Source organism: Candoia aspera, chromosome 14 (genome assembly GCF_035149785.1).
Source record: "Candoia aspera isolate rCanAsp1 chromosome 14, rCanAsp1.hap2, whole genome shotgun sequence".
Classification (NCBI taxonomy): Eukaryota; Metazoa; Chordata; class Lepidosauria; order Squamata; family Boidae; genus Candoia; species Candoia aspera.
The window spans coordinates 15,449,954-15,472,894 of NC_086166.1; the positions used below are offsets into that span (position 1 = coordinate 15,449,954).

The window sequence follows — 22,941 nt, forward strand, 5'->3', positions numbered from 1 at the left end:
TAAAACGGTTGTTTCCCCTTCAAGCTCTCCGTAAGAAAACGGGTGGGATGCCATATAGACAGTGCTCACTGTTCAGGCTTTTAGGGCTACTTTTTAACTGGGAACTGATACACACTTGGAGAGGGTACAACTTCATGGAAAAATACTGGTTGCTCTGGCACAAAATGAAGCAGAAGGTACCCACAGAAATTGAGTCTTATTATTTTGCTTGCTGTAGGAAAATTAGTAACAGACCAACCTGTCAGAGCGCTCTTGGAATTAAGACATGCTCCAATTTAGCTATTCATTGTGGTTAACTGCATTTATGTAGTTTCGTGCTGCAATCACAATTCTATGTACGTTACTTCTTCTGTCGATACCAACGTCTACCTTTTTAAAATACAAACATGGCCAAGAGAGGTCACTTAACCTTATTCCTAAATGTAATCAATTTCAAAAATGGATCTTGATAAAATAAAAATTCTGTCTTAGTATCTCCAAAAACTATACTTGTAAGAGAAGTCGTCTTCGACTCACTGAAGTAAAATTTTATAGAAAATTTTTATTCAACATACAACATTTTTTTCCAGCCAAAAAAAGGCAATATACAGGAAGAATCATTGCACACTGCAGCTACAGAAACAAAACAAAACAAAATATGGGGGGGGGGGCGAGGGGAGAGTAGACGAGAACAGAGGAAGGGGTGAAGATAAAGAATATGAAATTAAACAAGAAAAAGATGAGGGAGTGTAAATGGCAGAGTCTAGTTTTACCCACTCAGAAAAGGAAAAAAAAAGTATATAGACACATAGGTTGTTATAAGCTCCAAACTAAAATAGGAAAGGAGGCTGGGACTGAAATAAAACTACACACAATGAATATTGACATCTGAGAAATTCACTGGCAGACTCCCCCTGCCCCCCCCAACCCACCCACCACAAAGAGAAATCTCCAAGTGTTAAATTGTACATGTTCCTTTGTTAAATATACAATTCCATTTTCTGCCCCTCCCAAGCTCCCCACCCCTTTTTACAAAGTCAACAGCTTACTAAATGCTAGTGAACATGCCCTCAGTGCTAAAAGGCTACTTTGCTTGTATTTCCGGATTAGCTAAATTCGGTATAAATTTGATGCTTTTTCCTTTTGCAATCCCACTGAGATGGCGGCCGCTATGCTTGCACATTGTATCATAACCAAGGGATTTTTTTCTGCTTAGCAGTTTCTAAAAGGGATATAAAGATGCCACAACTCCTTCGTGGATTTTGAGGTCTTCCTTGGCAAAAAGTGATGTGGGGGGGAAAAAAACTCTAACTCAAAAAGTCTTTTATTTAAAATAATAATAATATAATAACAACAACAAAAAGAGAAATCCTAGGCTGATTGAAAAGACATTTTTTTCCCCCGAATAAGTGCCAACAGTGTACACAATGAAGTAGAGATTGCTATTTATTGATGATGTGAGTTTCTCTTCGCATTTACAAATGCACAAAAATTTCATTTAAAGTATATAACTGAAGGAAATAAATCAAACGTGAGCCTAACCACAGTGCCGACTAGCTGCGGTGATGGCAGGTACCACGCATTTGGGAAGAGGGTTGGAGGGAGCAGAAAAGAGGGAGGGGCCAGGGCAGCCCGCACAGACTGTGCCGATAAAGGTACTACAGACAAATATTTTGCCAATGTCAAAGGTTCTATTCAACCTTTCCCTTGTTATGCTGACCATCTTGCCTGGTTTACATTTCCCATAAAAACTCTCATTGGCACCCAAGCTTTTTATAAAACACCTTCATTTTTTGCTCAAAAACAAAAAAAAAGGAAAAAAAAAGAGGGCAGTCAATAATAGATACAGAGAAGCCAAACTGAACAGCCTCAAAATAAAATTAATAAATCAGCAGCAAATCGTCTTGCTGGAGACTTCCGATCTCAAGTGCACGTGTACCAAAAGTCCTACAGTTGTTAAAAAGGTGCGCGCACACGCACACACACACACACACACACACACACTTATTGTTGCCCCTTTTGCCTCGAACAAACTGGAGAGGGTAAGTCAGTTATGGATTTTAATAGCTTTTTCAAGGTACGTGTAGCGGCTTCTCTTTGGGGCTTTGTTGAAATGATCAAGCCCGAGCCATGGCCTTGGATGGGACATGTTGCCTAGAGAAAGCAGGGAAAGAAAGGAAAAGGATGAATCAGTTTCTGGAGTACTGTTTCTCAACCTTGGCAGCTTGAAGATGTACGGACATCTATTCCCAGAATTCCCCAGCCAGCACAGCTGGCTGAGGAATTCTGGGAGCTGAAGTCCACACAACTTACTTAAAGTTGTCGAGGTTGAGAAACACAGTCCTAGAGGGTTGCTGTAACATCTAAGTCCCAAGGAACTCTGCCACACAACCACACCCACCCTTAGGCAAGGAGAAATCTCATACCTGAAGTAACTCCCGCTTACTTTGAAACACCGCCCCCCCCAAAGCCAGCCCAGCTCCCAAACAAAGATAAATGGACCCTCACCGGGTTGGGGCTCAAAATCTTTCAAGTTCACTTCATATTCGTCTTCATTAAGATACTGGTGCCGACCCATCATTACAATAGCAAACTTAAACTTCAAACAGAAAAAAACAACAGCAGGTAATTCTTTACCACCGTCAATGACCAGACTGTAACAAAACTTGAGCACAAGCACAAGGCAAGAGAAGGCAACAGAAGTTTAGGAAGATATTTCAACGGTCACCAACTCTATGGGATAGCTGGAGAGAAATCAGCTGAAGAGTAGAAAACTGGAAAAAGCTAGCTATCCAAGGTGACTTTATTGAGCAATTATCTTCAGGAAAATGATTACTGCAAGCTTCAGTCCTCTGTGATCCTGCCTCTGCGTTTCCTTGCCCTTCGCCATTCTGCCCACAGTGTGGCAAGAGGCCTTTCAGCAGCTCATCTCCTCCCCAGCAACTTGCAGCCCTGCGCTGGACTTCCCTCTCTTCCCAAGGGAGGGGGATTCCGCTCGGCCCTTCGAGTGCTTTATTGAAAGCAAAAGGAGTGACTGCTGAGTCTTGCTCTGGAGGCAGAGGTGCTCGAGCAGAACGACAGTCATGTGACACCTGCACTCCTCCCAACCACAAAAAATGGGGGCAAAGATTTTGGAAGCCCCAGAGAAAAAGTATTTGCCTCCATCTTTTTTGGGGGGGCAGGGAAGAGCAGAAAAGAGGGGGGGGGGGAAGAAGGAAAAAAAACCCCAAAACAAAAAGAGAAGTATAGGCCATGCTTTCCTCTGTATTAAACCTGGTTGTATTTTCCATCTTGAATGTAAAATCCAACATTTGGAACACAGAACATTTGAAGTATTTAAATTTAAAAGCAATTCTATGCAGATTTATTCAGAAGGATGCAGGCAAGAACTCGGTGGGATGAGGGGGAGGTAGGATCCTTACAGATATAAAGAAGAACGGTAAATCAAAAGAATCACAGGGTTGGAAGGGACCCTGGAGGTCTCCAAGTTCCACCCCCTGTCCAAGGCAGGAGTCCTCATACCACCTCGGACAAACGGTTGTCCAATCTTTTCTCGAAAACCTCCAGCGATGGAGCACCCACTACTCCGGGAGGCCAGCTGTTCCACTGCTTAGTAACAGTCCTCTCTTCTACTTCCCCCTCGTGCCAATTCTAACACACACCATTTAGAAGTTTCAGTGTGCAGAGTAACAGACATGCGACTCCCCATCAATACCTTTTCAAATTCCTTCTCTTGGATGTCCAGGACTGTCTGAATCCTCTTCATCACTTCTCGAAAGTGTTCACCCTAGAAACAGCAGAACTCCAGTGATATGGGACATTAATTCTAAGCAGGTAAAAGACTATCAAGCACATATTGCGCTAGTAGACTGTAGTTCTATGTCCCTTTTTACAGATCTTAGAAATCATGCTCGCTGATGCTGAAACTTCGTTTTGTATGCATCAGCGAGCATGATTTCTAAGATCTGTAAAAAGGGACATAGAACTACAGTCTACTAGCGCAGTATGTGGGTACACATTTATACTCATGCACACTGATTATGTTTACTGTGTAAGAATGTTGACCAATCATTATAGTGAGTGGCTTGGGGTGCAGCATAATGTGAAACTTAGGAGAACTGATAGTCATTGGTTTGGAAAAAAAATCCATCAGTTTTGGGTGCAACAAAATTTCTCTGTCAGTAACATGGACTTAATGCAACAACAGTCTACTTTGCAAAAGAACTCACTTGGTGTATCCTTAGCAAGAAAGGTGTGCCAAATGTCCCAAAAACCTCTTTCTGGAAATGAGCCACTGTAATTAGCATCTCATTCTCTTTATCTAGTTCTACCTGGTCCAAGGGAATTTCCTGCAGCGAGAAAGATCAATACAGTATGCTGATTAGGAAGACTGCCCACCAGCGACATTAGCAGGACAGCTGAAAAATTCCTGAAACCAACCTTCTAAAGAGAAGTAAACGAAACAGTCATTTATTTGATTGGGGATTAGCTAAAAGGTCACAATGTGAGCAGGTCCGAAGTTCCTTCCGGTATTTCATCAGCCTTTAAATGTGAAGCAAAAGTTGGGAATTGCGTAGGCCTGCTGGGTACCACATTAGCTGCATCCTATACTTTAGACCAGTGTTTCTCTACTGTGGCAGCTTGAAGATGTGTAGCTGGGGAATTCTGGGAGTTGAAGTCCACACATCTTCAAGCTGCCACAGTAGAGAAACACTGCTTGAGACCTTCAGTAACACGCTATGTCTTTTGCGTCATGCATGGCCCAGCCTGATCAAATCTGCAGAATATATCTTTGTTCCATCATTAGTCAATTATGAACAGTTGATTTGGGGTTTCTGATATGCTCTGAAGCTCCTCCTTTTTATCCCCACCCTTTACAGTATTTATTTTGGTAATCTCTATCCTGATGAAGAGATTCGATGGTACCAAAGCTGACTTGTGCCATCCAATCAATCAAATAGTCCGGAGAGAGGTATTATACTACAGTTTTGGGCCTGCTGTCTCCTGAAAAAAAATGCCAGCATGTTTTTTTTTTTTTTTTTTTGCCTTTTTTAAAGAGGGGAAGCTCTTCCGTTTTTCTTTTTTCTTTAATGGGCTGCTGCGTTGCAGTGTCAGATGTACTGGATTAGTACAGATCTGGTCTAAGGATCTTGGTCTTTGAGGCAGATAAACCAAACATGCACCTGAAAACAAAGCACATGCAATCTAACCCTGGCTGGCTGGGGAATTCTGAGAGTTGCAGCCCACACATCTTAAAGTTGCTGAGGTTGAGAACCACGGATCTAACCAACAATTCTCCTGAAGCAGCTTTATTACAGTTGTTGTTCATTTCAATGAGGCCTGCAGGAATAGATTTTTGTGAGGTTTACCCTACGCTTCACTCAAGTCTCCCTCTCTCCTAATACTGTAAAAGTATTTTCCCATCTTGCCTCATGGTATGCAAGCTTTCGCACACATGGACCCTGTACTCTGTAAGTGTGGTAGGACCCATTGGGAATTATTGGGTTTTCTCAATGGGAGCAAGAGGAAATGGGTAATTCACCTGCCCACTATGACCTTTTGCTACCCTAGACTTGAACCGGTTCACACATCATGCTCACCTGGCTCAGTTTAATTATGGTTTAATGAACAAGCCATAATAGTCTGGTTTGTGCATCTTGATGAGTGAAAAATCAAACAAATCACATTTGAACCCAGCCATGAAATCTGCTTGGGCCAATGGCCCCATCATTTCCAAGGATCAGATGGTGTTCAGATAGTCACACTTGATGTTGTCTCAACACTGACCTCTATTCGAAATGTCCGACTTGTTGCTGGCGATAAGCACTCTAATAATTCATCCTCCTGATGGACACCAATGATTTTGTAACTTACAATCTCTAGCAGCCTTAATAAGAGAAAGATGGTGTAAGAGCACTCAATTAACTCTTAACTGAACTCCTGAGGAAGTTCTGTTTCTTGGGACAGAACTTGCGCAGGAGGTGAGATAACTTTTAATAAGATGCTTATCATGTGGCTTAATACACATTTTTACAATAGTACCTTGATCAAATGAAAAGGAATACAATCAAACATTTCAAGCTGGTAATCAAATTAGGTTTCGGCTTTGCTAGTTTGTTTAAATACACTTTCCATTTTCTGTAGCCTTCTGGAGGGGAAGAACCTTTCAATTAAATAAATAAAGAAAACACTTGCCTTAATTTCCCTGAACCTCTTTCAGCAAGTTCTACAGCTTTTTTACATTCATCTAGTAAGTCCCGCACACATCCATGCTTGTCTGGATATAGTGTTATTTCCTAAACAAAGTTAACGAGAGAGAGAGAGGAAGGGGGAAAAAAACAGCCAATAATTAATTGCTATGAGATACAAAAGGAAATTAAACTTAGAAGGTACGGGTTCTTGGAGTTACATGCAAATGCTAAAACTTATCAAGCACCTTCCCTACAAAAGCACCGCTAAAATGAAAGCAGGCCACACAGGCATACAGATGCTCCTGAGTTTCCAATAGGGCTTGCAGAAGAGAAGGGTCGTATCAAAAAGGAGCAGCTTGTTTATTAATTACAAACAGAGTGCAAACAAACAGAGACTTGTGAATTTAGAACACTATTGAGCAGTTACTCAATCAGTTCATTTATGGAGCTGAAAAGCTAAGTAGTAAAAAAAACACCCTCTTTAACTGACATAGATAAAATTCTGATTTGTCCTTCAAATACTTTTCCATTACTAATTCCAGAATTCTGGAATTAGTAAACACTTTGTAGTTTGTAAGATGAGCAGGTGAGTAACATTAAAAATTGAATGAAACTTGCTATTTGACCATTCTGAACACCACAGCACATGAAAGGGCATGACTTACCTCTTCCCTAAATTGGCTGTTTAGCCATATGCACTTAAAACTTCTCCTGTTTTCAAAGTCTGTGATTTTCATTTTAAGCTATGGAGATTTGGGGGAAAAAGACATCCATTTAATCATTCTGAAAACAAGCCAATTGTTTCTTCCTGCATAGGTAACAAACATCCCTACCTGCTGATAATAAAGTTTCTTAGGTTGTCTGGGTTTGAAGAACTGCAGGAGATCTCTTAAAGTTCCATCATAATTATGTCTAAGAGGGTTACCTGGACCATCCCTGTAACTAAAAATGAGACACACAGAAAAAAAAAAAAGGAAAGAAATCTCACTTTGAAATATTTTCTGCACAGCTTTTTTAAATTGGATTTTTTTGTAATCAATCTTCAGTATTTTATTTACTCTGTCTGATATCCACTATGATTTTTCCCTGTCCCTAGAATAAACAGGGGGAGATACACCAGTTTTCCAGAATCAACAGAGGTTTACCACCTTGTGGAAAACATTTTTTAAAAACCCCGCTATTTAAAACTATGTACACTTATGCGTGTTGGGAGTTCACCAACTTGGAAAGAACATTTAACAAGAATGTAATTGCACCACGATCTAATGCACAGGCCTATGTGCAGTGTGAACCAAAATCAAAGTAACCTGATAGCAGATTTCCAGCTGTGCAAAATGTTGCAAGTTGCCTTCTGGGCACACCAGGCGTTCCCTCCCCAAATCTGGGACTCCAGCCTGGTGGTGTTTGGAATCAGGACTATACATGAGCAAACATTCTCTCACATTTGCAGTTTTCAGCACCTACGTTGTAACATTAACCTGATGGTGTGCGTGTGTGTATTTGTTTTTCACATTTCTATTACCGCCCATCCCCCCCCAAAAGGGGGACTCTGGGCGGTTTTGGAAGATATTTGATCAACATCTCTTACCCCTGGGACTTGAAAAACTGCAGCAGCATAGGATCAGTATTAAGCCTTTGGGCCACTGTCTTTGCAACCTGAGAAGATTTAAAAAAAAAAAAAAAACCAGAAGAGAAAGTGGTCTGAATTTTGGCATACAATGAGTGACTCAGATAGTATGATGTTACCTTGTATTGCATTATTTGAATCCAGTAGGAGTGCTGAAAAGGGTTTAAATACCTGAAAATAATTCATTCTGTTGGACAATGTTACAACAAAACCAGGATCATTGGGGATAGTTTTATCACAAAAGATGACATCAACTCGGTGGTAGAGATCTCGAAAGTATTCTTTTGCTGTCGCTAGTTCACTGTTGTCGTTTTCAGGGTCATCCCTTGTAAACAGAAAAAAAAAATCAGGCATTTTAACTACACAAAGAATTGCTGAAACACTGAAAAGCTGATCAAAATCTTTAGCTTTGTCAACCTTTAGAAATTATTCTGTCCAGCTGAACAGAGGTGTGCTATATAAAGTAATTTCTAACAATGAACAGTTTATTAAAATAATGCACACGTGCTAGAAAGGACAGAAATGAGAGTGAGTTGTTCTTTGAAGAATCTCACAAATAAATAATTACAAATACAAATTGTAGCCAGTCCAACACAACAGATTACTCAACTAGAACTTCACAGATTATGAGCAAGGACAAAATGGGATGAACGTTTTGAGTAAAATAGTCTCACTTGGAATGCTCTGCCAGAATATTTCAAGTGAACTGTATCCCACTAGAATGAAATTTGAGAAATGTTGAGTGCTTCACCACACAGTACATAAAGCATTTGAAACAAATCCTTGCTCCTTCAGTTTCTGTGCTAAGGCCACAATACTGGAAGAGTAGTTAGTTCACCGTTGCTGCCACCCTGCACAAGGGGGATCACTTGAAATGGTTGCTTTGAACTTAGAATGTTTCAAGTTTGGAATGTTTTGCACATCCCATCACAGATTTAACACACTTTCTCTCAACCTGGTGGTTTCAGATGTGTTGGACCACACCCTCCAAACCCATATTGATTGGGCTGCTGGGAATTATGGAAGCTGAAGTCATACACATCTGAAGGGCATTCAAATGGGAGAATCGGGGGCTGAGGGTTTTTCAGAGCTCTTGCAGCAAAAATGGTTGCAAGCCTACTTTTGAAATACAATGATGTCACCATCCATGAGTTCATCAAGAGCTTTGTCGAGGGAAACATCATAGTCTTGAATTCTCTCTGTTAAATTCGGTTTAACTTCCTGAAAACAAACAAACAAACCAACCAAGAAGTTAAGGGACTAGCAATCAGAAACCACAATTAAGATGAAGCAGTCCATTTTCAATCCCAAATGAAGATTGCATATACTTTTGTACAGGTACTGTAGCTACAGTATACATACATCAGTATACTGAGTCATAACCATTAATTATGAAGGATAAAAATGTTCACTAAGTCATGCCCTGATGATAATTTTGAGTTATAAACACTAACAAACGTATTCTGGCACTAGCTCTTAGGGATCAATCTGATTCCTAGCTTTGAAAAGAACAAAAAAAAAAATTACTGATCTCTAACATTCCGTAAGTCTCTTTTGGAAACATTTTATGATAGGCTTCTCAGAGTCTAGAAAAAGAGAATGGCAGTTTGTACAATATTACAAGTATAGAAGATATGCACATTCAAGGTATCATCAGTGTAATGAAGTTAAATTTGGTGCTAAAGTGAAGATAGTTGCCAAGATTTCTATAGCCCAATTCCCCTTTCCCTTTAAATAAATCTGATTAAGAAAGACTGAGAATCTTGATTTTGGGTTCTAAGCAGCTACTAAGGGTGAGATTCATTTTTAGACGTTTAGCTATGTTATTCTGCTGCATTAAAACCAACTAAGGCTCTTATACCACTGACAAATTTATTGTGGCATAACTTTTTCTGATTATTATCAAATATTATCTTTGCCTCTGTTTTCAAGGGGACCATTCTTGAGGGAAAATATTGCAAAAACCTAAGGGAGAACTTCAACTACACAGATTAACAGAGGCAAAGGAATCTTAGCAACATCTGTAGCTCCTTTTAATTTCTTTTGATGCTATTATCTTTCCTTCCTCCCTTCATGCATGCACGCACACACACATGCAAACACACTTATAGTTCAGCATAACACCCTATGTATATAATGAAGTAAACTGTAATTGAGAGTATCTTATGCCATATTAAAATTTCTTAAGTCTTTCATGTGCCACAAAACTGCTTTTATTCATATCAGCACATTCAATGCAGTTCCTAACTCATGGCTGCATCTAAAAGTAGAATTGTACCATCCTCCCTCTAACCCCCTTTCCAACACACTCCCTTCCACTGATGTTGCTGGATGGGGACTTAAAGGTGCTTCAGAGTGGGCGGTGACATGCACACCTTACTTGCTGATGCCTTGTTGAAGAACCTGCATACTTTCCTAAGTTCACATAGTAACTGTGTTATTTCAGGAAAATGTGTGTTTGAATTAAGGGAGCACTTAATTTGCACCAACTCCAAAGCATCTTTTCATATCCTGTTGGTACCTCCTTAACTCAAGTGTGTATTTTCTTGAGACTGCATGGCAACCACCACCACTCTGAAACATCTTTTTGGCTTTGGTTCCTATGTGATGCAGATCTCCATCTAACTGGTTGTCCCTTGACAATTCCCAAGGAGTACAGAGTAACAGCACATTGTAACAATTCACAATAGAACTATTTATAATACCCTTTTCCAACCTCTAAAGAAAAGGTGGAGACTGAACCCAGATCATCAATTTTAGAACAGTAAGTTGCAGTGGCCCAAATTTAGTTGAAGGCCTGGGTCAACAGCTGTATCTCAGTTTGTACCAGATGCTTATAAAGTTTGGGCGTAGCAAATACGACACCTTCAAGGAGGCTTTAATTCCTTGGGGAAGGATATAAAGAACTTGAACTTAGCTTGGCATTGCCGTTCCCCTAAAGCAACGAAATCCTTTAGCAACGTTGCCATGTGTTTTACACCAGCTGTAGCTTCCTGGCCCACTCCACAGACAGCATGTTATAACACCTCACGTCTTGAAATTAACAGTATGTGAGTCACTAGGGCCAGGCCTGTATACCAGTTTTGAACTTAAAATTCAACAAGCAATAATGATTAGAATCTATTGGCCATAATAAGCATTCGTAACAAGCATAACAGTGATGTATACACAGTGGTAGAGCTCTTGTTATGTGTTATCACGCTAGTTCTAACACATTCGTCATAACTGACAATTTTTCTAAGGGTGTGCAAAATGTTTTGGATGCAAAGTAGTTGATTAGAGTTCAAAGTGGCTATTCCAATCTCACAGGAAGTAGACCAATGGTTGATGGATCTTATTGGTCCATAGGTAGCCCTAAACATTTCTGGGAAGACCAAGACACCATTGAAATGCTTCCCTGAGGTCAAAGCAACCCATTTCAAACTAAAAAAATAGGCATGTCTGATTTTTCCAGCAGCCCTGGAAGTTTAAATTCACTAATTTGCATGCAAGTTTCACTAAAGAGAATGACAGATTTTTCAAACCAACTGTTACAAGATGCATTTCATTATGCTTCTTAAAAAAAACCTCTCCTTCTAAAAAACTTAAATCATTGATGGGAATGTAATTTGGAAAAACTGCCAAACTTGCAATTCAATCCAAGATTTGGAAAAATGTAGACTTTCATTTAAAAGAAATTTGTTCAATTTTGGATTGCTTAAAGTTTATTTTGCTGTAAAGACATTTGTTGACTATGACAATATTTCATAACATTCAGCCTATTTTCTTCCAAGGTAAGTTTCTCAAAGAATAATTCTAGTTTAAGGAAAAAAAAAATAAATGCCCCAAACCTCATAGAGGATAAGATTAGATTCTTGGGGAAATCCTGCTCTTTCACACATAACTGGCAGCAAGTCACCTTTGGAGGAAGAACAGAAAAAAATACACACATTGCAACTTTTGCTACTATTGAAAAACATGGCCTCTAAAATCTCTTTAATTATTTAATGATATAGTTTAGCTCAGAAATCAAAATTTAGTTCAAAATTAGCCACCCCCACTTCCTGCTAAGATTCAGCACACAGATGTAATGTTTGCTGACCTGCATTTAATGAGTTCAGACACATATATTATCTGCAACTACAGTACTTTATTATGCAGACACTTGTGGAGAGGGAATACGGGGCAAGGTGGGATTTTCTGGTGGCTTAACACAACTCTCAGTGCGTCCTTATGAGCAACAGGGCAATCAAACACGTACGTATTTTACAGGATATAGGTGTGTAGATGTGTCCACAATAATTCAAACTCCGTGTCTTTGGATCATACATTTTCAGGAACAGCATTACATCATCTACAAGTTTAGGAAGAAAAGACTATGTTCAGAGGAGACCAAAACCTCAATTTGTGCTCAAGCTGTTTTTGTATGTATTTGAACTGATTTTGTATAGTATAAAAATGTAATGACAAATGTTTGATATTTAATCATTTGGACCAGGCTCCTCTCCTTCTGAAGTGACTGATAATCATACAGCCAATTTTAATTGTACTTTCGATCAAAGTATAATTAATTTACTCACTCTTAAAACTGCTTTTTTTTAAACATGTTGCAGCAGAATGAGACCAGAGCCAGGACTAGTCCACTAACTCTGATCAAAATCCAGCTTTAAACATCCCTTTTTTTTCCTGAACAGTTTCCAGCTCATCAGTCTAAGAACTATCATGCAGTTTAAAGAATCAATCTAGGAACGTCCATTCTTCCTCTCTTCAACCTCTCCTCTTAAAAAGGGGAAAAAACTGCTTTAAGCTAATTTTTAGGGTTCACACTACACTGTCAGTCTAGTTCAGGGTTCCCCCAAGGGTCAGTGGGACTATCCAAGGGGTCAATAAATGGCTGGGGGTCAATAGGCAGTTGATAAATGATGGAAAGTCATTTGGGGTCAATTAAGGGGCCTCTGTAGAGCTCCACACCAGCCCTTAAATCTGAAGGTGAGTGGCTAGCGGCGAGACAGTGTTGCCCAGGGCTGGATGGTCAGCTGCCAGTGAGAGCAGACTTGAGTTGTTTGGGGGTCGATGAACAATCTGAAACTTCATGAAGGTGTTGTCAATGAGCTGATGAGTTTGGGGACCACTGATACAGTTCTTGCCTTACAGTGGTATGGAACTGTTCCATTGGTGTTCAGCAAACATTTGGGGGGGGGGGGGCCTTCAGAAGCTGCCAAACTGGAATTGGAGTCAAGAGCAGCTATCCACAAGGCTCCTTTTGACCAGTATTTCTCAACCGTGGCAACTTAACGTGTGTGGACTTCAGCTCCCAGAATTCTGGGAGCTGAAGTTCCTACAGGCTAAAGTTACTAAGGCTGAGAAACACTGCTTTCGACTCCCAAAGACTTCAATGGACGAGCAACATTTTTAGTAGACGAGAGGACTTCCAGGTAACCAGGTTCATCCTGGCTGGGAAAAGGACAATTCATACAATACTACCAGGAAGTCATTTCATCTATAAAAGCAGCTGCAAAAACCCACCATCCAAAATGTTGACTTTTCTGTGGAATGGAAGATGGCCATATTGCATTACGGACAACTCCCTTCGGCATGAGACTCGCAGGGGCTTAAGCAACAGGCCGCGGGACTTACGGTCTTTGTCGAACTTGGGTAACGTTGCCCCCGTCGCAGCCATTTCTGGATCTACTGTTTCAAGGAATATTGTCCATGGGTTTTCATTGTCACTGAGCTCAATCATCTGTAAGCGAGTAATAAAAGAGAGGGGAAAAAGTAACACTACATGGAATGCAAAATAGTCATGAGTACAGAACAGGTAATATTATATCCACATCAACTGAAGAAAAGCAGCTTTCAAATATTTTTAGTAATTCAGTGCTGCAGGTGAATGTCAGAAACCTTGACTCACGATTCTGCTATAATCTGGGGGAGGGAGGCCTTGGTCATCTAGCATAATCTAATCTAGGGCTTTGGGTTTTTTTCTTTTTAGATGCCTTTGAGTCAGTCTTGACTCCTGGACAAATCCTGGTGTTCTTCCTGGGGCTTGAGAGAGGCAGCATGGCCCAGAATCACCCAGCTAGCTTCACGCCTACAGCAGGACTAGACCTCAAAACCTCCTGGTTTCCAGACTGGTCTCTTTAGCCACTACACAGAACTGGCTCTCAATCTAGGGCACACGCACATTTAAAAGGTTATTTAGGTTCCTTGGAAAAAGAGGAAGAAAAAAAAATGAACGAAATGGAGATTTTCATCCGCTTCGCTCTCTTAAGCAGAACATTCATTTAGCGTATTGCCGGCACTGTTTGTCATGCACTTTTCAAAACAATAGTATTTCACACGTGCAACTGTAAACACACATCCTTTACGCGCCTATCTTAGACAACTGCAGAGAGATTACGGAGAACAGGTTAAATTAATTTGGGGCTGGCGAGACTTTAGAAGTGGCATTTCCTCCCTAATGTGTACTCACAGTTTTATTGCCATCAGCTTCATTGTCTAGCATGGCCGGTCTTTTTGTCCCGTTACTCCGAGCTTGCATAGGCCACAACCGTATCTGATCTTGTGGGAAGCCCTGCCAAATTAAAAAAGAAAGAAGCGTGCGGATGGGGAAAGATCAGCCGTCGCCAAGTCAGGGTGACGGCTTCAATGCCCCAAGGGCAAATTATTCTAAGCAAAAAGTCAGGGACTCACCCCCCCACCCCACACGGAAGCTCACCATTGTTTGGGAAAGGTTTTGAACAAACTCTGTCAGCGTGGAATTTTTCAACACTTTGAACACCGTGTACTTCACTTTTTCCTCATCATACATGTCATTGCCTTGATGGCCACAGAACTGGTCCTCCGTCACTATCTGAAATTACATACGTCTGGTTACCGAAGCCACACAGGTCTCGCCTTTCCTATTTTCCACATGGGCAGGCACCTTAGAGGTCAAGCATCCGTGTTCCAGGCTGAAGTTCCTGTCCAACTACTTTGGGGGGAAATGCTAAGCTCTAACTCAGATCCAGAGCCTTGACAGAGCCAGCACCTCCCGCTAACTCCTGCCCAGCAGAACGTGGTCACTCGACGGCTGCCTGGCTGCTCCGGCCTCAGGCAGATGCAGATGAAGTGGGTCGCACTCCACAGACGGTTCCAGCACCTGAACCCAAGAGGGCTCACTGAGGCAGGCAGAAACAGACACAGTGGAGGGTACCTTTCAAGTCCAACCACCACCACCTCTCCGTAAATGCAGAAGAAAAGGAAATGCGCAGAGTTAGGAAATGGACACAAGGCAAACATTTGATGCAGAATGCATCAACTGATGCAGGTCCTTTACTAAAAATCAGGAGGATTTTCAGATTAACAAGCATGAGCTTTCCTGCCTCCTCCAGATTTTAGGCTACCGGAGCTCTCCTCCTACAATACCTACAGTGAGAGGTTCTTTACTATTATCTGTCAAATACGGATTGATACACATCAAGTAGTTTTAACTCTGCCAGTTGGTTGCTCTTAGTTCTAGATTAACAATGTGCCTCTTAGTACCAAATGTAAGTGGGGCTACTTTGAAAAGTTGAGAAAAAATGTATTAAGTATAATTACTATTGTAACTGTAAAGAAAAAAAATAAAGCCAGAACGCTTAGTTTTTGTCTAGTGGAAGCACTTCTGAAAAATGTTCAACTGTGACTGACTCGATCAGTGCTTCTCAACCCTGGCCACTGGAAGATGTGTGGACTTCAACCCCCAGAATTGCCCAGAGTTGGTCCACGCATCTTCCAGTGGCCAAGGATGAAAAACACCGGACTAGATACTACGGAGGAGGAGACAGTGATCAAAACAGACAAAGTCTGCCTTGCACATGACAGTGCCTTTCAGATGCGCTGGACTACGTATGACAGCTGGAGAGGATGGAGGCTGTAGGACACCAACCTGAATAAAGATACATCAAGTCAACTTCCATGGCTTTTACTGACGTCCTACCATGAGATCTTGCATGGTGTCACACAGGGACTAGGTTTTGGCTGGGAATTTCAAGACTCTGCTGAGCCATAAACCTAATCAGAGTCAGGGATGAGCTTTTGGCCTTGCCTGGTTCATAGTTCTGTTATGAGGACAAGTTAGAACAACCTGCATCCAGATGGATGGAGTGAGAATGAGGCCCAACAAAGGGAAAATGAACAGAAATACCAGAGAAGAGCCACAGCAGTGACCTCTCAAAACTCACCTGCACTTGCATATAGAGATGGGCTTCTTGCCTCTCCTTTCTCTTTTGGGCCTCTATCCTTTTTTCTTCCTGCAATCGTTCCACCAGCTGCTGAGGAATATCGTGATCTGTGACTGCTTGCAAAACTTCACCTGCAAGAAATGCAACATTGGCACTAGTGGAGTTTTAAAACCAAAGAAGTTATCAAAGCAGCCAACAATTTGAGGAGAGTTATTTAACTGGGTATGTATGTATGTATTTGGGGTATCTGAGGGACCGCTTCACCCTAGCCACATCTACCCATCCCATCAGATCGAGCAGGAAGGGAGTGTCCCAGAAGGAATGTCATCTGATGGGGCCCAGGAGGAGAGCCTCTTCCGCTCCAGCACTGCCCCTGGAACAGCATTGCCCCCAAGGCCAGATTGCCCCAACTTTACTGGCCTTCCAGAAGGGCCTGGAAACCTGACTCTGCCGTCTGGCCTGGGGATCTGATGACGTTGGTGGAAAGCCTGCTGAGTGGTTGTACTGTTAGGAAAATGAATAGTCCTCTACTGCTGATTACGGTTTTAATAGTTTTATTGTTCTTAATGATTTTTTCAGTTATTTTCTGGTTGATTTTGTGCTGTCTTCTGGATTTTTAACTCTGTAAGAGACCCAGAGTCACGGTAGAGAGATGGGTGGCCATATAAATTCAGTAAACAAACGAACAATTGCTCTTAGGTAACAAGGATCAGAATTTCTGGTACAGTAATAGGCAGTCACCTTAGAATACGGATGAACTGCTTAAAAAGTACGTAAGTTTTAGCCTTTAATGTTGTCTCTGGAAAATACAGGTTTGTTTTTCTTCTGGGATTTGTTCCTTTGGCACAGATACTGTCTAACAAGAGCTCTCATTAGTAAATGACACCTTGAGGCTGGTCAGTTGCCCTGAGATGCAAGTAACAAGTCTTTACTCCAGATTCTGGAAAATCAGTGCCGATGAGAAAGGATGTGCTGCTAGGTGGACTGTGAGCCTGATCCTGGCCTAAGGCAGCTTCGTATGCTTCTAGATGAAAGCAGAATTAGCTGCCCCCCCCCCCATTTTGGGCACAATACAAACACTATCACAACTGAGGGATTGTTTGCAATCATTCAGAGAGTCAATTTTCTATAGAACTGCTCATTTGCATTGGTGGCCTGCTGGAAAGAACTTTAGTATTTGAAATTTCACCCTTCAGTTTGGACTATTTATTTATACAGTTACTGATCTTTTAAATACTATGGCACAATATTCCTTTGTAATGTCAATAAGCTTCTTAAAAACATGATTTCTTTATAGCTGTCTGGATTATAGATTCCATGAAGTACTGCCCAAACTGACGTCATGAAGACCGCCAAGCACGTCATTATTTTCAAGAACAGATCATACAAATTCTTGCATCTCTCAAGGACAGCATCTTCTTCAGTGGGACTTTAGAAATCTTTCTGTCCTCAATATGTCACCCACATTATTAGGATGCAGGCCTGCCTTTGTCTGGAGAAAGAGAGACAACTTTAAAAGCAACAAACAGAACTTCAGGTAAGTTCATTCTGGATCCCAGAGGGAAGCAGCCAACAGCTTAAGCCTTGTATTCATTGCAAGGATTAGCAAAATATCTGCTTTTATAATTTAAAAGCAGATTATTTTGGCGTCTAGCTTTTTTAACAGAATGGAGTGCAATAGACAAATTTTAAATCTCAAACCCTTTTAGTATGAAATATTTCAAACTGCGGGATTTGCTACAGAGAAATGTCCAATATTACCCTCCAGGTGGTGACCACGTGGTATCTAGCGGTTTCCTACTCTCTTTCTGAAGGCGAGTGACCAGAAATTAGGCTTCTTAAATGCTCAGTTTCTGCCTTTCTCATAACAAGAAACCCGGGACCTCAGATGGCAGTTTCAGCTGCCACCTTAAGATGAAATATATTCTTCAAGTAATTAGAGAAGCAATTAACACTTTTCTTACTGCAAACCTCATTTACCTTCCCTTCATTTCAACATCACAGTTTTGCAAGTGTGCTTTTGGAAGTGCAATACGTGAGACAGTTATTAAACACCGCTTGGGGAAAGTCAGCCTGCAGGCCTGTTTCACACTACAAAGGCCACATCCTAGTGGACTGGAGAACAGATGCAATGTAAACCTACTTAGTTTTGACTCCCTGATATAAACCAACATGTATGCGTTGGTACAGTGTCGCACAGATAAGTCATCATCGTGGCCTCCATAGTTATGTTCAATTGCTTCTTCTTTTGTACATCTAGATACAACGTCGTCATCGAATTTACACCACTGTGGAAGCAAAAAAATGAATTTTAAAATTGCAACATGCAGGAAGAGTTCAATAAAACAAGGTTCCTCAACCTTGGCAACTCTAAGCTGGGCGGACTTCAACTCCCAGAATTCTGGCTGGGGAATTCTGGGAGTTGAAGTCCGCCCAGCTTAGAGTCGCCAAGGTTGAGGAACCCTGCAATAAAACATTCATGTTCTAAATTTTAGAAACTCAACAGACACAAAAATTATTCTAATTTGGGATGCTAAAGCATTGCAGGCTGCCTTGTACCAAGCAGACCTAAGTATCTAGCTCAGAACTGTTTACACGGACTAGCAGCAAGCCTCAGGTTTGACCCTGGAGTTCCTGGGACTGAATCTGGACCATTTACAAGCCAAGGAGAAGTCCTAGAACTGACCCAGCTCTCCTTGCTTGTGGCTTTGTCCTGGAATTATTTCAAATCTCTTACATCTTAAAGGTAAGCACACCAAAAGAAGACTGCACAGCTATTTCTTAAAGGAAAGTAATAACTAGCATATTAAAATATAGTTGCTGGTACAGAAAACTGAGCTATTTAAACAGGAACTACAGGTTATTCAAGTTAGGCAGACAGTTTTTTCCCTGACATCTGATAAAACACATGTTATAACTTTTCTGAAACCTCAGAGTGAACCATCCCCAATTTCCAAGATATTTTATGTAGCGGGAAAACTGTATCACTCCTGATGTTAAAATTATTAACATAGAACATTAAGTTTCAAAGCGCCTCTTTTAAAGGATTTCCAGTTAAAAACTTGGCTGTTTTTCTATTACTTACTTTGCCATCCCCCTTCGGGTTCAAGTAAACAACATAATGCCCCCCATGGTTATCACCACTGTGTACTAGCACTGCATGAAGAATGTAATTCGCAGCATCTTTAGGGTCAGTTTTTTGCAAAAATTCATCCAGAGGCAACTGATCTGGAAATTCAAACCTTTCATAAAAACAGAAAAAAAAGTTACACGTGGTTTTTTTCTTAATTAAGAAAGAACAGATCTGCTTGGGAATGCATGCAGTAAAGTAAGTTCTGTGCAACACACAAGTGCATCATCTTTGAGAGATCAGCTGCATTCCTAGGTTTCTTATTAAGTGCAGCTAACATAAAATTTTATCTCTATGTACTGCAGAATTTTTGTGTTATGTATATTTGTTTGTTAAGTGCCTGGAGTTGTAACAGGCTACAGAGGGTTAAATAAGAAGGAAGGAAGGAAGGAAGGAAGGAAGGAAGGAAGGAAGGAAGGAAGGAAGGAAGGAAGGAAGGTCTGTGAGCTATTGCCAAAATTACTACAGAGACATTTTCCCGCTGCAGGCTCTGAAATCGTGCCACGAAAGGCAGAAAAAAATCAGCATTATCTTTTCCCCATCTTCCTAATTCCATGAACATTCACATTAGATTGTGTTTGCAGCTGTCTCTGCAATTTTAGCTGTTCTGCACAGGCCTCAGCTTTTGTTGCAAAAGCTAAAGAGGCCATTTCTCCACAAATGAAGCTGAGCATTTCTATTCCATTTACCGAAAGGACAGAATACAGAGAGGAAATGCCTTCTGCTGAGTCACAAGTCACCAGCCCACTTATATCTTTTTTCATCAATTGCCAATGGTTCTCCCAGATTTCAGGTCGCAGTGTTTCCCAACCCTACTTGGAGACAGGGACCATCTATCATGGAAAGCATGTAGGGCTCTTCTTAAAAACTGGGGGTGGGGGGGTGGGGGGAGACAGCAGTTCCCTCCCTTAAGTTTCCAGCTGGCACAAATAGGTTAAGGTACACCTTGTGCCAGCCCTGAAGGCTCTAAGGCCAGTTATAACTTAAGCAAGATGAAAAGATTACAGGATTCCAGCTGGCGTATTCCGGGATCTGAAATTTTTTTTTTCAGCATTGCGCCTTCATCACTGTGCATCCCAGGATCATGATGTTGACGTACAGTGACTAACTATGGTGCAAAGTTATCCTCAGCTACTCAGGAGAAATTTAAAGGCCATCTTAGAATTCTGACAATCGTTCATGCAGGTATTACCTATCATTTATCTTGATGTTCTGGTCCGTCTGGGGATCATACATGAACCTCATGAGCTGTAGGTGCAGCACGGGGGGCAACGTTAGGAACTTGACCCCTTTTTCTGCCTCCTGTGTGTTGAAGAAGTAAATACACGAATGAACAACTGAGTTACCATCAACCATGAAGCAGTGGATTTCAGCCAGGATGGAGGAGGAGGGCCCAGCTGGCACAAAATGCAGTCGTCAGATTGGTGGCAGGGCAACCCAGCCAGTATAGCATGGCACACACGTTCCAGCTGCAGCACTGGTTTCCAGTTGACTCCCAGGCCCAAACCGAAAATGGCAGTGGCCTCCTTAAAGCCCTACACAGCACAGCACTGGAATCTATCAGGCTGTCTGTCTGCCTGCCTGCCTGCCTGCCTATCTGGCCGCCAATCTTAAAACATCTCTGGGAGGCTCACAACAGCAGCAAAACTACAAAAACCATGTGACAAAAAGTAAAAACCAGGCACCTCAGTCATCATCCTGGGAAGCCCGAACAAAGCAGCCCCGGGCTCACACCTCCCTCTGCCCAGGTGTGGGGGAAGGGGCAGCAAACTATGGCCCTCCGACAGGCTAAAAGGAGGGCTGCCGGGGAGGGTGTTCCACAGGCAGGGGCCACTATGGAAAGGGCATCCTTCCCAGGCCCCGCTGGCTGGCAATATTTAAGGGAGGGGACCTGGAGCGTGCCCACATTCTGAACCTACTATACCTTCTAGGTGCTCTTCAAGGGCAGCCCCATGTAGAGTGCATTGCAGTAATCCAAACGGGAAGCGACCAAGGTGTGAGTGCCCTTACGCTTGTTCCACTCAGCCACAAAAAGCCCCAAGAGGTACATGGAGCATGGACAAGGCCTCCTCTGTGATGGCTCCCCCTTCATGGAACCCTCTTCCCTTGAAGTATCTGAGGTCCCCACCTGAGTTAACATTCTACAAGTTCGTTAAATCTGCTGATCTGACTGAGGGTGCCTATCTTGGCTTCTAGATTTGTGATTTTACTGTTATGTTTGTTCTTGTGGTTGTTGTGTATGCTGCTGTGTGTCACCCACAGTCCTTCAGGATTGGTGTAGGCTGTAAGTACTGTTAGTAAAGAAACAAACTTAAATAAACCAACATGCTGCTTCGGCAAGCTATGCTCATCTAGCTTCTCTTGCGGTTTCACAGACCCAGCTGAAGGCTAGCGTACCTGCAAACCATGTTCTCCTGCATCGTATTTATTATCTCCATCCAGCTGTTCCACTGCAACATAATCTATGAAAGACTCAAAGACTGAAAAAGACAAGAGACAAGGAGGAAGAGCTTTAGGTATAAACTCCAGGTTAAAGACGTATGGAATATTTCAGTGGGCATTATGCCGCAGGTTTGAAATGGGTATTATTTTACATATACTTTTTTCCCATTGCACTTTTTTAAACCACTGGAATAACTTTGTGTCTATGTGAAGGGAAAGAAAAATTAAGTCAGGTGGACAGCTCTGTTCCAACGTTCGTCATAACCAGCTAGTGAAAATGCTCAAAATATTATATTCACTTTGTAAGCAGGTGAATCTTCACCAGGAAGCCTCTGATGAGAAGCTGTCTCCTAGAACGCTGGGAAGAAGAATTACATTTATCTGAACGCTACTGCGTTCTCACACTGAAATGACACTCCCTCCCGCAAACCCCTCGAAATCGGCGTTCTTCCACAGGAGTAAACACGGAAATGCTACATTCCGACAAACACCACACAACCTGGATCAGAAGCTCGCATTTCCTGCAGGAAAGCAAAATGCAAGCTGAAGAGGCCTTGAGATTTAGAAGAGGTCCAGGGACTGTTTCCAATTCCTTACATGTGACTGACTCAAAGAAGTCCAGGCCATGAAAGAGAACAAGCCCCGCTCCCAATCCAAGCCATTTCGGAAGTAAATAGAGGAAGGAGCTGATTTCCAATAATTCAAGATAGATCGGGCACTGAATTACACAGAAGGATGACTTGACTCAGGGACGTGAGTACTTATTTACGGTAACGTATACTTACTATTTTTCTTTCCTTTTATACTAAGTTGAATATCATAATAATCCTCTATTCGTTCGGACCGATAGTCTACATGTTTGCACTGGATATAGGACTGCAAAATGAAGATCAGGTAGTGGGACATCGAGGCATGTGAACAACACAACCACTTATCCTCCACCCCACAAGTCCAATACATACCACCATTTTCCCTCTGAACAATTTAGGGATCGTGCCTTCTACACAGGTGCCTTTCATTTTGTTTTCAACATTATCAAGCAACTGAAGGAAAACAGAATGCCTGAATTAATAATGAGCACGCATTAGATTTTTATGTCTCTGACAACTCAGAAGAGAGAGGTGCCCAGCAACCTCTCAGGCAGGCACTAACAGATAATTATTTGGTTTTCATCTTAATTCTGGCTGTAGGATCTGAAGAGTTCAAAATGGTCCCCTCTCAATTAAAAAAAAAAGGCATAAACAGCCACTACTTGCTAAAAAACATATCTACATGATATCTGGATTTTTCACTTGCCAAATAGGGGTCCCACTTGTCGAAGTAAAGCCTCCTTTGAGCCAAACTGCACTCCAGGTGACCTCATAGCCATTTCCATATAGTTTCCTTGGC

At 41.6% G+C, this 22,941-nt stretch overlaps 1 protein-coding gene across 1 annotated transcript in view; it reads right to left on the minus strand.

Moving 5' to 3' along the window:
* Nucleotides 1–521: 521 nt before the first annotated feature.
* Nucleotides 522–22,941, minus strand: part of USP7 (ubiquitin specific peptidase 7) — a 70,910-nt gene continuing 48,490 nt past the window's right edge. Inside the window, exons 9-31 of the mRNA XM_063314600.1 lie at nucleotides 22,515–22,595; nucleotides 22,338–22,428; nucleotides 21,508–21,590; nucleotides 20,303–20,412; nucleotides 19,066–19,222; nucleotides 18,124–18,268; nucleotides 15,981–16,111; nucleotides 14,495–14,629; nucleotides 14,249–14,350; nucleotides 13,414–13,519; nucleotides 12,038–12,130; nucleotides 11,628–11,695; nucleotides 8,918–9,018; nucleotides 7,969–8,122; nucleotides 7,759–7,826; nucleotides 7,004–7,112; nucleotides 6,836–6,913; nucleotides 6,175–6,275; nucleotides 5,767–5,866; nucleotides 4,209–4,328; nucleotides 3,695–3,766; nucleotides 2,488–2,578; nucleotides 522–2,133 (exon numbers count right to left, since the gene is read on the minus strand). Coding sequence (XP_063170670.1) covers nucleotides 2,027–2,133; nucleotides 2,488–2,578; nucleotides 3,695–3,766; nucleotides 4,209–4,328; nucleotides 5,767–5,866; nucleotides 6,175–6,275; nucleotides 6,836–6,913; nucleotides 7,004–7,112; nucleotides 7,759–7,826; nucleotides 7,969–8,122; nucleotides 8,918–9,018; nucleotides 11,628–11,695; nucleotides 12,038–12,130; nucleotides 13,414–13,519; nucleotides 14,249–14,350; nucleotides 14,495–14,629; nucleotides 15,981–16,111; nucleotides 18,124–18,268; nucleotides 19,066–19,222; nucleotides 20,303–20,412; nucleotides 21,508–21,590; nucleotides 22,338–22,428; nucleotides 22,515–22,595 — 2,403 coding nt within the window. The 3' untranslated portion in view covers nucleotides 522–2,026. The remainder of the gene's footprint in view (nucleotides 2,134–2,487; nucleotides 2,579–3,694; nucleotides 3,767–4,208; nucleotides 4,329–5,766; nucleotides 5,867–6,174; nucleotides 6,276–6,835; nucleotides 6,914–7,003; nucleotides 7,113–7,758; nucleotides 7,827–7,968; nucleotides 8,123–8,917; nucleotides 9,019–11,627; nucleotides 11,696–12,037; nucleotides 12,131–13,413; nucleotides 13,520–14,248; nucleotides 14,351–14,494; nucleotides 14,630–15,980; nucleotides 16,112–18,123; nucleotides 18,269–19,065; nucleotides 19,223–20,302; nucleotides 20,413–21,507; nucleotides 21,591–22,337; nucleotides 22,429–22,514; nucleotides 22,596–22,941) is intronic.